General features: G+C 47.0%; 1 protein-coding gene across 3 annotated transcripts in view; it reads left to right on the top strand.

Annotated features, from left to right (window-relative positions):
- Positions 1 to 15,813, top strand: part of LOC125891667 (membrane-associated guanylate kinase, WW and PDZ domain-containing protein 1-like) — a 70,313-nt gene that overhangs the window by 31,263 nt on the left and 23,237 nt on the right. For all 3 annotated transcript variants that reach the window (XM_049581075.1, XM_049581078.1, XM_049581076.1), the window contains exons 4-15: positions 2 to 121; positions 1,920 to 2,093; positions 3,991 to 4,186; positions 4,380 to 4,450; positions 5,020 to 5,187; positions 8,772 to 8,941; positions 9,035 to 9,137; positions 9,334 to 9,505; positions 9,705 to 10,341; positions 10,942 to 11,005; positions 11,092 to 11,310; positions 11,403 to 11,693. In XM_049581075.1, the coding sequence (XP_049437032.1) occupies positions 2 to 121; positions 1,920 to 2,093; positions 3,991 to 4,186; positions 4,380 to 4,450; positions 5,020 to 5,187; positions 8,772 to 8,941; positions 9,035 to 9,137; positions 9,334 to 9,505; positions 9,705 to 10,341; positions 10,942 to 11,005; positions 11,092 to 11,310; positions 11,403 to 11,693 (2,385 nt within the window). The remainder of the gene's footprint in view (position 1; positions 122 to 1,919; positions 2,094 to 3,990; positions 4,187 to 4,379; positions 4,451 to 5,019; positions 5,188 to 8,771; positions 8,942 to 9,034; positions 9,138 to 9,333; positions 9,506 to 9,704; positions 10,342 to 10,941; positions 11,006 to 11,091; positions 11,311 to 11,402; positions 11,694 to 15,813) is intronic.

Here is a 15,813-nt window from a genome sequence, read left to right on the forward strand (position 1 = left end):
GGTACGACCCGGCAGCCTCGGGATGGCGAGATCTCAGGTGTGGACTACAACTTTGTGTCCATCGAGGAGTTTTTCTCTCTGGAGGAGTCTGGAGCTCTGCTGGAGAGCGGCAAGTTCAAAGGTATGAAAAACAAACGCACCCAAGATCCACTGTAAAAAGTACTTCCTGTAAATGTGGGTGTGCGTGATTGAAGTGGAGTTTTTTAACAGTATTTGGGAGGAAAAGAGGATCTTCTGTCTGTAATCCTTCAAAGACCAAACCTGCCTCACTCTGCCCCACATCCTCTCCTCAGAGTTAATCTGAAGGATTAATGAGACCAAAATAGAAACTGAATTCACACATTAATATTTCTGTTCACACTCAACAAAGTGACGATCCTGAGCTTTAAACCAGTCAAACATCAACCTGAGTCGCCTGGAATAAAATCTGATCAGTGTGTTTCCTTTAATCAGCTGAAGATCAGAATGGTTGTGTTCTCATTACCTCAGAATGAGCTGTGTATATCTCCACAGGGAGCAGGTCCTCGTCTACACAGATCACCATGTTGCACCGCCATGTTTCTACAGTAGCCCAGAGCGGACAAACCAAACACTGACTCTAGATAGAGACATTCATGTGTTCACGTTGGCCACTGTAGTTAGAAGCTCCTCTGTGACGAGAGAGTCAGAAAAACACTGATTATTTTCTTTTATTTTTAGTATTTTTAGGCCAAGTGTAATGCAGGGCGCAAAACGTGACGCGCACCGCACTGCCTTTTTGTTTCTTTAATTTAATGTCACTAGTGAAAAACACCTGCTGCACCTTGTTATTGTTGCCAGGCAACCAGCCCATCACCTCCTCACCCTAACCGTCCTGTGTGATCAGTCTACAGTTTGTGTATCCTGCAGTGATCAGTGTGTAGCTGCTGCCATGTTGAGGCAGAGGGTGCTGTCTGTAGCTCTGGTTGAGGGTGACAGGCTGTCAGCAGATAAACAGAGATCTGTGTGGGTACATGAGACCCTAAAAAAGAGGCTGGATCATGGGGAGTACCACCAGTTGGTCCAGGAGCTTCTCCTCCATCATGGACGTTTACAGTACTGCACTTATCTGCTGTTTTCTATTCAGATGGTGCTAACTGTGCTTTGTAAAGTCGTATAGCTCTGGGTATCCAGCAACCACTACCACCAGTTTCTCCTCCATTGGTTACCAGCTGTAAACTGGTTGTCGTGACCACCACAGAAGCCCCGCCTCTCACATCATCCCATTGGACAATGAGGAAAAGCTGAGATGACGTGGGGCCTTTTTACTGCTCTGACTTGAAGCTTTTTAAACTCCTAGAGCACAAAAACACAAGGCGAACATAAAGTTTCATTCTCATTAAAAACTGTCACAAAAAGTCGCCTCCAGCTGCTGAAACACTTCCTGTGTGTTCAGAGTGTTTCCTGGTGTGAATCAGCTGGTGTGTGTGTTTCTGAGAGGAAGAGATAATTCAGCTCCTCAACAATCAACGCTGAAGGAATTCTGACCAGGAGAAGTTTCAGCTGCTTGTAATCTGTAATCTGTAATCCTCCTGAATCTGACACACTGAACCTCAGAAAATTTTTAATTTTTACTGATGCTCTCAAACATTTTAATTTATTTGACAGTTCAAACTTTTCAGAATAAAATAAGTTATTTATATTTATCTTTTGACTTATTTGTTTCCTGTTGAGTTTTTTTCTTCTTTTATTTTCTCCATCCTGTTTTTCTTTCTTTTTATAAACAGAGTCAGATATATTTTGTAGTTTAAACAATATTTACATCAGTAACAGTGTGGAGTCATTTTCTTCATCACTGATCAGACCTCAGTGATTCACTCATCACTGATACATCCAGAATTTACTCTGGAAATGTTTTAATGTAGAAATATTTTTTTCCTTGTCTCACCGTCCAATCACAGGGAACTACTACGGGACGCCCCGCCCAGTCCACATCGGTCCAGAGAGTCCACCAATCACGTACCAGGAACATCGAAACCTGCTGAGGAACTTCAGGACGAGGAGCAAGTCTCTGAGCAACCTAGAGAAGGCTGTGGAGGAAGGAGACAACAGTGAGGAGGACAGCGGACTGTCAGGTAGAGACACACACTGAAAAACACACACAGACACACACCGACACACAGACACACAGACACACACACACACACACACCTGAGTCCTCACATGGCTGTGCATTTAAAGGAACAGCTGGTCCAACAGATAAAGTGTCATGATTCTGATTAAAGTGAGAGTCTGACAATCTGTGCTCTGGTCAAAGATCTTCAGTCAGAGACAGGAGCTCAACTCTGACCCGTCTCTGTGGGATCAGACTGATTAGATCAATAACTGAAGCCGATCAGCTGTGGAGCTGTCGATCAGGAGCTCCACTGATCCGATCCTGTCAAAGTAAAAGTCAGCAGGTGGAGAGTGAAACAAGACGATGTTTTTGGAAAGTGAAGACTTTTCTTTAATTTGAGGAATTTCTTTAGACAGAGGTTTCTAACTTTTGTCCCGACAGACATTTTTGAAACGAGCATTAAGTCTTTAGACAGAAGTATCTAACGCCTGTCCCGAGTCTTTGAAAGGTGGAGACATTTTTCAAGTGTTGAGATGTTTTCTGAAAGTGAGGACATTTGCAGATTATGAGGACATTTCTGGAAAACTGAGCTGCGTCGTGAGGACAATTATGAGACTGGAGTATAATTTTAGAAAGTGAGGGACTTTTTTTTTTTTTAATTAGGACATGTTGCCTTGTGAGGACATTTTTGAAACAGACGGATATTTTTGGCAGATTAAACATGTCTGTGGGACGGGACAGACGTGAAGGATCACAGGAAACACGGAAACTGAAACACTTCAATTGATTTGTGACTTCAGTTTCACTTTGAACCAAATTCTCTCCAGTCTGGGAAAACGTCCACGGCCTGGATCCACTTAATACACCCACAGAGTGTGTGTCTGTGTGTGTGTGTCTGTGTGTGTGTGTGTGTGTGTGTGTGTGTGTGTGTGCTGGTTAATTTGTTCTGGTTTCTTTTTTTCTATTTTTAGAAACAGACTGTTTGTGAAGCAGTTTACTGTGAGTGTGTGTGTGTGTGTGTGTGTGTGTGTGTGTGTGTGTGTGTGTGTGTTTTCATGTTACTCCTCCTAATTAAACTCTTGATGGTGTGTTCACACTGAACACAATGCGAGTGGTTTAAAGGGACTGGATCAAGACAGAAAGAGAGAGCAAGATGGTGGACTGCAGCTGAGAGAGGGAACTGATGGAACTATGACAGAGCGGCTGGTTGGTTGGTTGGTTGGCACGGTTTCCTACATGAGCGCAAATCTGTATCTGACAAAAACAGCAAATGAAGTATTCTTTCAATTAAATATTTTTTATGGTTTATTTGTGGTTTTAGAGATTATGTAAAGTAAACTTCTAATTTTATTGTAGAGCCATGGGCCCCTGTGCAATCGCACTGCATTCAAGGGCGCAATCTGCTTTGCCGAACCCGACGTACACGAGACGACAGACTGTTGAAAGAGAGGAAGACGACGTGGTGTGAGGAAACACGTCACCCTCAGCTTGTAATAAATGTTTTCATTTAAAAACATGTATGATATATGGACGTTACTTTACAGCAAAAATTCAGGTTTTAATCAGGCTCGGCCCAAAACTGCTGCTGTGGGTCACACTCAGTTTGGGCTCAGACAGAAAGCGTGCGGGGTCATGGAGGGTCAGGCCTCGTGTTTTAGGCCCAGTGAGGGTTCTTGTGGGCGTGCATCATGACACCATGTGAATGACAGGAAGACACGCTACACGCTATTTGTGTATTTGTGGCCGTTTAAATTTGAAATTTGTGTGACGCTGTGTCGCGAATGCCAATCAGTGTTGAGGTTCTACGGACGCCATTAAGGATCAGAAGTGGAGAACAAAGTTATCGTCACACTCATGTGATACTGAACACAGACACTTTATCTTCTTGTCTGTCTGTCTGTCTGTCTGTCTGTCAGCGGGTTCAGCCGGAGTCCCGCCCACCATCCTGCCTCTCAGCCAGTCGTGGGAGTCGGCAGTGGGGAGTCGAGAGGGAACAGAGAATGGAGGAGGAGGAAGAGGAGCAGGGAGAGGAAGAGGAGGAGGAGGAGGAGGTCCACTGCCTGAGAACTGGGAGCTGGCGTTCAGTGATTCAGGAGAACCGTATTACATCGAGTAAGAACTGATACTGATGATGGTGATGATGATGATGATGATGATGATGATGAAGAGAATGATGATTGATTTATTCAAAACATCAATAATCAGATTTTTATTTTTACCCAGGATTCATCTGACTGTGGATGGATTAGGTCAGATGATGATGATGATGATGATGATGATGATGAAGATGATGTTTCTCTTTCAGTCATAACTCAAAGACGACCAGCTGGCTGGATCCTCGAACTCAGAACAAAGAGACGACTCCCTGTACAGAACGTAAGTGTGACTGATTGATTCGTGATGCGCTGCTGAGGATCAGATGAAGTCACTTCCTGTTAGTGTGTGTGGGACTTTACTTTGACAGCAGCAGCCAGCAGGGGGCAGCACAGACTGAGACAAGCTTTAACATCCTGTTAGTGTCTACTTTCTTCTTCTTCTTCTCCTCAGCAGCTTAAGATGACATCATACAGGCGAACACATCAGTCATGTGACACTGTGATATAACATTATATTGTAAATACATTCAACAGCTGTTTATTATTTATGATTGTTATTATATTATTATTATTGTTGTTAAAGTGCAGTGTTGAGGTTCTGGTGTTTTACTTGAGTGTTTGTCTTCATGCTTCTGATTCTCCTCCACAACATTTATTTAACAACTTTAGTTTCTATTAATTTACAGATTATGATTTTACATTAAATAATATATTAAGGGACTGTTCCTTATTTATCAGAGGAGGAGGCTGAGGTGTGACTTATTTTTTATACACCAGCTTCTGTATAAAAAGACACCTTCATCCTCCTCTGTCCTCTCACTGACCTCCGCTCTGTCTCTGTCTCTGCAGTCCCAGAGTTCACGGAGCAGCCCAGCCAGCTGAAGGGTTACTCCATCCACACTCGGCTCTCTAAAGGTCCTCGAGGTTTCGGCTTCAACATTGTCGGAGGAAGTCGACCCAGAGAGTTTCTGCAGGTGTACAGCGTCACACCTGGAGGACCGCCGGCTCTCAACACAGGTACGAATACTGTACTGACACTACTGCTGATACCTTAAACACTGAGCACTGACTCCTCCCTGCTAACAGGCGCTGGGTGCTTCTCAAAGTCAAGGATCCTTCCAACCAAGGAATTAGGACAGACTAAACCTTTGTCTGGCGTACTAAGTAGTATGGTGGTGTGAGGATTGGAACGCACAGTGAGAGCTTCACAAACAGGAAGCAAACACACCAAAGCTCAGTGTTAAAGAAAAGATGATGACATCACAAGGAGGAGACGATGACGTGGACATCATGTGAGCAGCTCTGCAGGTGTTTACAGGTGTTGCTCTGACCTCTGAAACTCAGTCCGTCTCCAGTCCCAGCTGGACGAGGACATCTAACTGGCCTACTGTCCTTGTCCCAGTATACAAGCACGGGAGGGGAATCCATTTATTGAGCCAAGTATGTGCGACTCCTCTACGATAGGTGGAGATATGCCCCCTTTCAGCTTGTTAGTGTTGGACCTTTTTCCTGTTGACCTATTACGTCACAGACCAAACAATGGACAAACAAGTTAGCTACGGTTAGCTAGCAGCTAACTGCTACCATGATGGACAACTTTACAGCTCTGTACATTTGGTCCGTCCAAAAAGTCATGGCTCTGGATGTAGATTTCTCCATGTTGTTACCGGCTTCTTCTTCTCTTACACATTTAATGCTATTGGACTTCTGGGTCAAAGCCCGGGGCGGAAACTGTGGAGCATGCTCAGAGCGCCTCGGCCAGTTTGGGTCTGATTGACTGTATACATGCAGGAGTCACATGATCTGGGTGTGTTAGTCCCACTGTGACACATTCACTGCAGGACCATTTCACTCACACTGACATGTTTACAGGGATTTTAAAAGTCTGACACAATAAATCCATTTCCTCTGACGATGTGGAAACGGACTGACTGAAAACGAATAAACAGTAAAAGAGGAATTTCATTTAAATGTTTGAGAGCTCGACAGCTTTTTCAGATGTTTACTTCCTCTGTTAAAACTCGCTTCATGTCCCCGTCTCATCGTCACTTTGATTTCTTCATTTTTGTAAATGAATCTGATTCTTTTAAATGAAGACGTCGACTCGTCGCAGCAGGAAAATCACAGGTGGAACTGATTCACATCAATGAGAGCTCTGAACTGCAGCAGGAGATGATGTCGTTAGTTCCACCTGTGATTGACAGGTCAGTGCAGTCTGCTGAGGAAACGCTCTGTACATGTTATACTGCTACTGCAGCAATGCTACTGTCACTGTAGTAAACACACACACACACACACACACACTGCAGATATGCTGAAACCTGCAGGTCTGAAACACACACACAGCTGTCTGTCTGTCTGTCTGTCTGTCTGTCTGTCTGTCTGTCAGTCTGCAGGATTATGTTGCTGTTTGGTTCTCAGGTCTTTATTTTTCTCTAAAACACAATCACATGATCTACAACTAATCCCCCCCCACCCCCACACACACACACACACATATGCACAAACACACACACACACTCTTTAATCTGTCCGACACACAGCCTCCTTTCTCTCCCACACTGTCAGACCTGCTCACGTGTGCTGAGGATAAATAGTCAGGAATGTAACACACACACACACACACACACACACACACACACACACATAGTTCAGGAAACCTCGTGAGAAAGACAACAGAGAGTTTCAACAGGCAGCAGAAAACTCCTGAGCGCTCGACACCAGAGAAGAAACAGAACAAAAGACAGAAACTGGTTATTAAGTGAAGATGATCGGGTGAATTTAGAATAAAGACATAAAATAAACAGTAAAAATATGAAAATGTTTTAAAAGAAGAGTCAAAATGTTTTTTCATGACTGAAACATTCAGAATGAAGTTCAAAGAGTAATGTACAGAGACGAGTTCAAAACAAAGTGTAACACAAAAAGACCAGTTAGACTCATCATCATCAGTCAGCTGAACTTAGTCTTAAGGTGCGGACACACCAAACTGACATCAAAGAACTAGCGGGGATGAAAGCCAACTGTTGCGTCGTCTACGTCGCCTCACGTCGCCCTGTGTCAGTTGCATTTGAACACACTACACGGACTACATCCGACGGCCAAGTAGCATGTACGTTCTGCGCCTGCGTGAGAGAGAGCGGAGTGAGAGAGTGGTACATCCTGTCAGCCGAGGGGTTTCCTATCTGTGCAGCCGAGCACCGCAGCACCTCCACGGACTATTACATCCAGACGGTCCCGGTGTTTCCTCCGCAGGCTCCACTTCACTCAGCTGCCCGATAAACCCGCTGCTTCTTCCCACTTTAACCTGAATAACAAACCAGGGCTCGGTGCTCCGGTTGGATCCAAACGGAGAGCCGGGGCTAGCTCAGAGACTAGCGGAGGCTAACTGGCTGTGCTTCCCTCCGGTCATGCTGCGGCTAACGCTCCGCTAGCCGCTCCCAGCTAGCTCCGGTTTGTTATTCAGGTTAAAGTGTGAAGAAGCAGCGGGTCTGTGGGGCAGCTGAGTGAAGTGGAGCCTGAGGAGGAAGCACCGGTTAGCCCCGGTTTCACTACAGGCAGATTCACTCGCTACAGGGGCGAGGAAATAAAACCTGAACAGCCAATCAGAGTGATCTCTCTCACCGACAAGCTCTGCCGCCGATTCAACATGCTCAATCGGCCAAAAAGCTGCCGACGCCGAAGTGCTGACGGTGCGGGACACGCCGCAAAAACTAGGGCGACAGACGCTCACCGACGGCCTGACTTTGGTCGACGGCCGACCGTCAGCTTGGTGTGTCAGGACGTTTAGACACTATGACTTGTTTTTGTTTCTTTAAACCAATCACAGCACTGTCGCTGCATCCTGGGCAGAGCATGCAGCGACAGTGCTCTTGTAAAATAGAGTTGGGGGTGAACTTGTATTGCTGGAACATGTGGGGAGACAAGTACTGTCATCGGTTGTTGTCACTCACTGCTCCGTCCAGCACTCGCTGTATTTCCTCATCAGCGGTGACACAGATGGAAGTCTGCACCTCGTGTGTCACACATGATGGATACACAGACCAACGTCTACAATGCTGTCTGTTTAAAGGTTCATTATTGTGACCTAATCCTCCATCTCCTTGTTTATTGTTGTCTTAAACATTTGATTCCGCAATCGAGTGGCTGTATCTATGAGTAAGTAAGTAGAAAAGGAAAATAAAGGAAATCAGTCTCACTCCAAAGTCAAATACTGGTGCTTGGTCAATGACCTCAGCGCCAGAAACACAGACGAAAAAAGCCGTCCTTTCATGTCAGCACGATACACAGCTGGTCACGGTTATTCTGTAACAGCGTCAAGGGGAAACATGACCAGACAACAGCACAAGTTAAGGGGGTGAAAGCCCAAGTGAGGGTTGGTGGGAGGAGTCGGGGATGGTCCAACAACCACTGACTTTCACCCAGGAGGCCGGTGTTCGGCCGGTGTAAGACTGTAAAGCCATTACCTGTTCTTTTTTCCTAAAACCAACCACGTGAAAGGAGAATAAATGTTGGGTGAAAGAAACCTGACAGCTGAACATGTGACGCTCTGATGTAATAACGTGTCCACTGACTGTGTCTCCTGGTGTCTGGTCCTCCAGCGGACATCCTGGTCTACATCAATGACAGCTGCGTGTTGGGCCGCTCTCATAAAGAGGTGGTGGAGATGCTGAAGGCGGTGCCGATGGGTCAGAGCGTGGACGTGGTGCTGAGGAGAGGATACCCGATGCTTTACAACCCCGACGGATGTCCCAAACAGAGTCTGGAGGCGGTGCGTCTCATATGTTTCAGTGGTTTTTATTCTTCTTCATCAGTGACCCTGTGTTCATCACTAACCTTGTCTCTGACTTTTTAACCCCTTCAGCAGCCACAGACGCCTAGCGAGCCCCCCAACCCCCCAAACATGAACCGCGGCCTAACGCACCTCACCTACAGCCGAACACTAGACGCCAACGGCAGCACGCCAGGTCAGCGGCCTGACGTCTCATTAATCTGCTTTCATCTCTGAAACTTTGTTTCATGTCTTAAACAAGACGGAGAATTAAACACACACATTTGTGATATATTATTAACCCTTTCATCTTCCTCTCTGTTGTTAATTCACTGGTGATCAATCATCAGTAACTGTCTGATAATTTCCTCCTCCTTGACTCTGAAATCCAGGCCTCAGCCACACCCCGCCCTCCTACGCTGCTCAGCCAATGACAAACGGGCTGACAGGCCCGCCGACCCCCACTCCCTCTGACCCCCCTCTGGGTCCACCCCCCCTTCCAGAGAGGACAGCAGCCAATCACAGTGACTCTGATGGTGGTGTGTCCAACGCTGGAACACGGAGGTGGGAGGAGCTTCAGTGTTAGCATGAGCAGTGTTAGCAACAGTAGAAATGGTGTTTCTGTATCATGGCGTCCCTCAGGGATGCTGACTGGGACGTCTCTATTTTTACTGATGATACGAGTACGAGTGCTGATCCTGAAATAATAAATAAACATCTTTGAAATTTTGATATAAACTCTTCCTCCTCTTCCTCCACTCAGGTCTTCTCTGATCTGCTACAGCAGCAGCACCCTCCCCGCCCTCTCCTCCTCCTCCCTCCTCCACCATCAGAGCTCCAAGTCTTCGGAGAGTGACCTGTCGACGTCAGCGCTCCCCATCTCCTCCTCCACGCTCCCCCACACCTCCTCGTCCTCCCACGCTCTGTCCAAACTGCCCCTCTCTCAGCCAGAGACGGGCCTCCTCCAAAACTCCACCAACCCCACCACCTCTAACAACCCCACCTCCTCCACCACACCTCCTGGCGCTCCTGTGCAGCGCCCGCCGATGCCTCAGACCTCCCTCGCCCTGACCCCACCCAGAGACGTCCCGCCCTGTGGCTTTAATGGCTGTCCAGCCAATCACCAAGCGCCCTCTCCAGCCTCCAGAGGAAACCCGGGGCTGGTGCTCCCCCTCGGGGCGGGGTCACTAGGGTCGGCTCCTGGTGGGGAGCTCGTACCGGTGGCCCTCGGGCGCAGTGAGAGTGGGGGGCTGGGGTTCAGCATGATGGCGGGGGGGCAAGGAGGTCAGCTGGCGGTGGTGAGGCGGGTCTGGGATCGAAGGCACTGCCCGTCTCTGCAGCCGGGGGACGCCGTGGTGAAGATCAACGGAGCAGACGTACAGAGCCTCAGCTTCTCCCAGGTGAGATTAGTGTCCTGGCAGTGTGTCTAAGTATCTTTAGGCAAGATACTGAAACCTGCATTGTTTCCTGTGGCTGTTCTATCAGTGTTTGAATTTTAAGTCCGCTGTGGGGCGGCAGCGTTGCCTGCAGTGTGCCGAGTAAACAGAGTCTGACAAAATCTGACAGTTATTGTTGACGGCAGAGAGAAGCTACCATGGCTGTTGGGGCAGGACACTTAATAAATCTCGAGGTATGCATGACTGCAGGATATCTGATATCTGATATCCCAATATATAACAACTTATTTTGCAATGCTGATATCAATATGTCCACTTTTCCCACCTGATGTCAGTGATCATCATCAAGTCTCTTCTGTAGTGAATTCACATCATATTACACACACAGACTCTGATGGTGACGGCCGACCAGCAGGTGGAGACATGAAACACTGAGCAGTGTCTGTGATATTTACTCACTGTGCTGAATTTAAAAAAACAGTTTGACAGACTATATCAGCCGATACTGATGAGGTGCCGATATTATCGTGCATCCCTGTAAATCTCCATGTCAACCCATTAGAATAATAAGAACCATCTTCAGTCTTTGTTTTTTGTCCTTAGGTCCAGAGAGTCCTGCAGGAGCACACCAAACAGGGGGAGGTGGTCCTGCTGGTCTACAGAGGAGGTACGGCTGCACGTTCAGTCTGATCTGATAAAAACATCCTGTCCTGTTCCAGGTGAAAAAACTTAATCAACAACTTCTTCCTCCAGGTCCTGTCTCTTCACCAGTCGTCACCCCCAACCTCTATAAGCCCCTCCCCTCCCCACACGGCCTGGCCACGCCCCCTCCCTCCCATCCCCCGACTTCAGCCGACTTGCCTTCCCCGTCCACGGGTGCCTTGCTGGGGGGCGTCCCCCCGCTCAGCCAGGCTGGCTTGGTCCTGGAGAGTCCTCAGGAGGGCCACCTCCCGGCCCCGGGGACCCACCAAGGTAACCGCACCGATCGACTCCTCTTGCTCCTATCGGTGAATCTCCTCCTGCTCCCCCTGCCTCTATCAGTCTGACTCCTCTTTGTTTTCCAGGGGCCCCTCCTGCTCAGACGCCTAACGGGCCCCCAAGCTCGGCCCTCATCCAGAGCACCAGCTTCCTGGACTCAGTTCCTGTGACGCTCACCTTGGAGCCTCGGGATTTGCTGGGCGTAGAGGAGAGTGCCGGAGGGCCTCCTCCCATCAGAGGGGGAGGTGGGGGAGGAGCACTGGGAGCAATAGCCAAGGACGGGAGAGGAGGAGTTAAGACGGTGGAGGTGGAGCTGAGGAGACGGTCAGGAGAAGGTTTTGGATTTGTCATCGCCTCTCAGGAAGTGAGCGGTGGAGGTGAGTCCCAGTGAACCCTCAGCTTTCACTTTATTCACACACTGATGGACGAGTCCGTTTTATTTACACAGTCCAACATCACACAGCACTGATTTATTTTGGTCAGAGTACGAGTCCCTCCGTCCTCAGACCTCACCTCAGACTCAAAGTGTAAACAGTCACTGCAGGTCACATGGTCTCGCTTTCATCAGAAACAGTCATTCTGCATGTGATCAGTAATGAACATGTTGTTAACAGTTTTCATGATGAGGATTATCTGATGATGATGAGGCAACATCTGAAGTTATGAGGAGCTGTATTAGTCACTGAACACAACAAATGATGTAAAGGGAGGAAGGAAAGTACACTGCTCAAAAAATGAAGGGAACACTTAATGTCCACAGTGTAACACCAGGTCAGTTAAACTTCAGGAAGATCAATCAAGTGATTGTGAATCAGTTTCAGCTGCTTTGGTGCAAATCAAAGAGACAAACAGGAAATGGTTTTACATGTGGTGTCCACAGACAGCTGCTCTCTCCTTATCCTTCCTCACTGATTCTTCTCTAGTTTGGTCTTCTGCTAGTGTCCTTGGCACTACTGGTAGCATGAGGCCGTACCTGCAGCCCAATCAGGTTGATACCAGACACCTGGTGCAGTGGGCCCTGGGATCCTCCTGGTGCAGAGGGCCCTGGGTTCCTCCTGGTGCAGAGGGCCCTGGGTTCCTCCTGGTGCAGAGGGTCCTGGGTTCCTCCTGGTGCAGAGGGCCCTGGGTTCCTCCTGGTGCAGAGGGCCCTGGGTTCCTCCTGGTGCAGAGGGCCCTGGGTTCCTCCTGGTGCAGAGGGCCCTGGGTTCCTCCTGGTGCAGTGGGTCCTGGGTTCCTCCTGGTGCAGAGGGCCCTGGGTTCCTCCTGGTGCAGAGGGCCCTGGGTTCCTCCTGGTGCAGAGGGCCCTGGGTTCCTCCTGGTGCAGAGGGCCCTGGGTTCCTCCTGGTGCAGAGGGCCCTGGGTTCCTCCTGGTGCAGAGGGCCCTGGGTTCTTGGGCTCTTTTGACCTTCAATATTTTATCCTGTTAGAGGTTTGTGTCAAGTTTGGTCAGAATTTGTGAATGAGTTACGTACGTTACCGTTAATCTCCGTCTTAATCCAGTGTTAACTCAGACGTTCATGACAGCGACGTGGCAGCACGTCACGGTACTGTGCCCGCTCTGAAAACACATGTATGTGGGGGAAAGGTATGCATGGAAGAGGTGCTGAGTTCAGGTGAAGATGAACGTTTTGTTTGTTTTATTTAGATGTAAAGATTTGTACATCAGCAGAGATGTAGCACCGGGTGGAGGTGAACGCAGCTCTCTCATTGTTTAACTGTGAAAGTGCAAGAAAAATATTTTGTTCAATGACCATGAGAAGTAATTGTGATCAAAATATTGATCAAGACAATCCTGATTATCTTTTCGGCCATGATCAGGCAGCCCTGGTGTGTTGGTATATTTCATATGTGGGACACACCTGTGTGTCACCTGCAGTCACATGACCACACAGTGAAGTGCTGCGAACAGAAACTGAGTTTGTGTTCTGACTGTGAGAACAGATCAGTCATCACGACACTGTTTGTTCATGATGCGGCTGTAATGAAGATTTTCAGCCTGCAGGAGGCGCTGACAGCTCTGTGAGTGTGTGTGTATGTGTGTGTGTGTGTGTGTGTGTGTGTGTGTGTGTGTGTGTGAGTGTGAGTCTCTGGTTGATTAAAGCAGCAGCTGCGCTTCTGTTTGTTCCACTGAGTCGACTGCATCCAGCTGGAAGGAACAGCGACGAGGTTTACAACTCCGTTCAAGAGACCTCGAACGCATCACCTCCTCTGAAACATTAACAATAATCTCCTCTGTTAATGTGTGTGTGTGTGTGTGTGTGTGTGTGTGTGTGTGTGTGTGTGCGTGTGTGTGTGTGTGTGTGTGTGTGTTATCTGCGTTCTGGCCACGCCCCCTTCCTCCCAGCTGTCTCTCTCTGCAGCTCACACTCAGTCTCACTCTGCTTTCAGAGGAACGACCTGCCCCACACACAAACACACACACACACACAAACACACCCACACACACACACAAACACACACACACAGATAGATAGACAGGTGGACAGACAGACGGACGGGACAGGCAGTTGTAGTTTCCTGCGTTTGCTTGTTTCCACTCTGTTCATCATGTTGGAGCGTTTGCAGTCGGCTCTGAAAACTGTGAAGGACTCCAAACGTAAGTCAGTGTGTGTGTGTGTGTGTGTGTGTGTGTGTACTCTGGTTTAAAGCTGCACTCCTCAGTATTGTTGTTTGTATTTTTGTAAGTCCAAGTGTAATAATTCCTTCTGTCCACACTGACAGTGAAGTGATCTCTTCATAACATTGCACTGTGATGAGACGTTCACTGTTTTTTTAGTTTTCATGGTTTGGTTAAAGTTTCTCTGCAGAGTTTGATTTGTCAGCAGAAATTCAGTAGTCGTGCAGTGTTTCCAATTTATGCCTGAGCGAAAAGTTTCCAGGTTTCCCAGTTTTGTCTCCATGGTAACCAGAGACCGCCTGCTTTTTCTTTTTATGGTTCAGAAGTGTAATCTGCACAGACGGCTTTTTAAAGATCACTCAAATATCCAGCTGTGTCGATGTTTTATCATTAACCTTTTGTTCATGAACTGATCAGCGGCAGTTTGTCCTCCCTCTTCACAGTGGGCTGGGAAAGAAAATCAATGAATCTATAAATACAAACGCTGCTGACGACTTCCTGCGGAGCGGACATGGAGACATATTTAGGTTCAGTAAATGTCTGCTGTCAGTTGGCCTGGTGGAGACACTTTGACCGCTGCTGTCCTCTCAGACAGACGGCTGCTTCTATGGGCGAAGACACTGAACGCAGGTCAGAGTCGATGTGGACTGAAAACCCTCTCCATGGCAACGATGATAGCACTAGCAATCACGATCAACCGCCCGCGTGACCGACCATGTTTTCTTTAAAAAAACTGGTGGCTTTATTTATTTATTTTTTTTAAACCTTTAAAAAAAATTGGCTTTTTTTTGGTTAACATTTTTTCTACCAATTTTTGGCAATTTTCCTTTTTCTTAAAGAAAATGTTGGTGATTTTTTTATGTCTTAAGAAAATTTGATGTTGTTGTTGTTGTTGTTTTTTTTACCTTCAGGAATCTTTGGCTTTTTTTTTCGTTGACATTTTTTCTACCAATTTTTGGCAATTTTCCTTTTTCTTAAAGAAAATGTTTTTGGCGATTTATTTTTTTGGCTTTAAAAAAAATGGTGATGGTTTTTGGCTGGGGGGGGGCATACAAATTTAGAAGGTTGTGTTTTGTATTAATTTTTATTTCTAAATAAATCATACCTTCCTAACCTGCCCACAGGAGGGCATGTTCTTTAAAAATCACCAAAATTACACCATGTATAAAAAATTGGATCATTGGATTTTCAAATTTCCGACAGCCCTTGGACGCATCATGTGCTGTTGCACGGCTGTAATTTGGTCGAGGTCACAAACCAAGTGCAGAAGATAATCACACCATTTATTATTGAACTCAAATGTTTGTGGTTATAAGTTTCATTTTGTGTCACAATGACTCTTAATGTCCGCTGAACGATTAACATAATTAAAGGCTCAGAAGAACTGTAAGGCGGAGTGATACACGCAGAGGAAATAGTCCCAGTGCTGTTGTACTGTACACTCATGAGACGACTCCTGTCCAATCAGAATGCTCCGTCAGAACTTACTATTGTAGAATATAATAAGTCAGCACCGTTAAAGGAGCCGTCCTGCACGCTACAGTTACCTCTGATACTCTGAGTACATTTTGCTGATAATACTTGAGTACTTTTACCTCAGTCAGATTTTCAGTGTTGGAGTTTTCCTTGTAATGGAGTATTTAGAGTATTTTTACTCTGTGGTATTTGTACTGTTACTGCAGTGAAGGATCCGAGTACTCTTCCTCCTCTGAGACTGAAATAATCTGAATTTATCTTTAATTTGTGAAGCTTCTGTAAATTCATTAAGTGCTCCTGTCTTCACATCTTCCTCCTCCTACTCTTCCTCTCTCCACCTCCCCCCCTTCTCCATTCTTCTCCTCCTCCTCTGCCTCCCTTCTTCTCTTTCCATTCTTCCCCCT

Source organism: Epinephelus fuscoguttatus, linkage group LG7 (genome assembly GCF_011397635.1).
Source record: "Epinephelus fuscoguttatus linkage group LG7, E.fuscoguttatus.final_Chr_v1".
NCBI lineage: Eukaryota > Metazoa > Chordata > Actinopteri > Perciformes > Serranidae > Epinephelus > Epinephelus fuscoguttatus.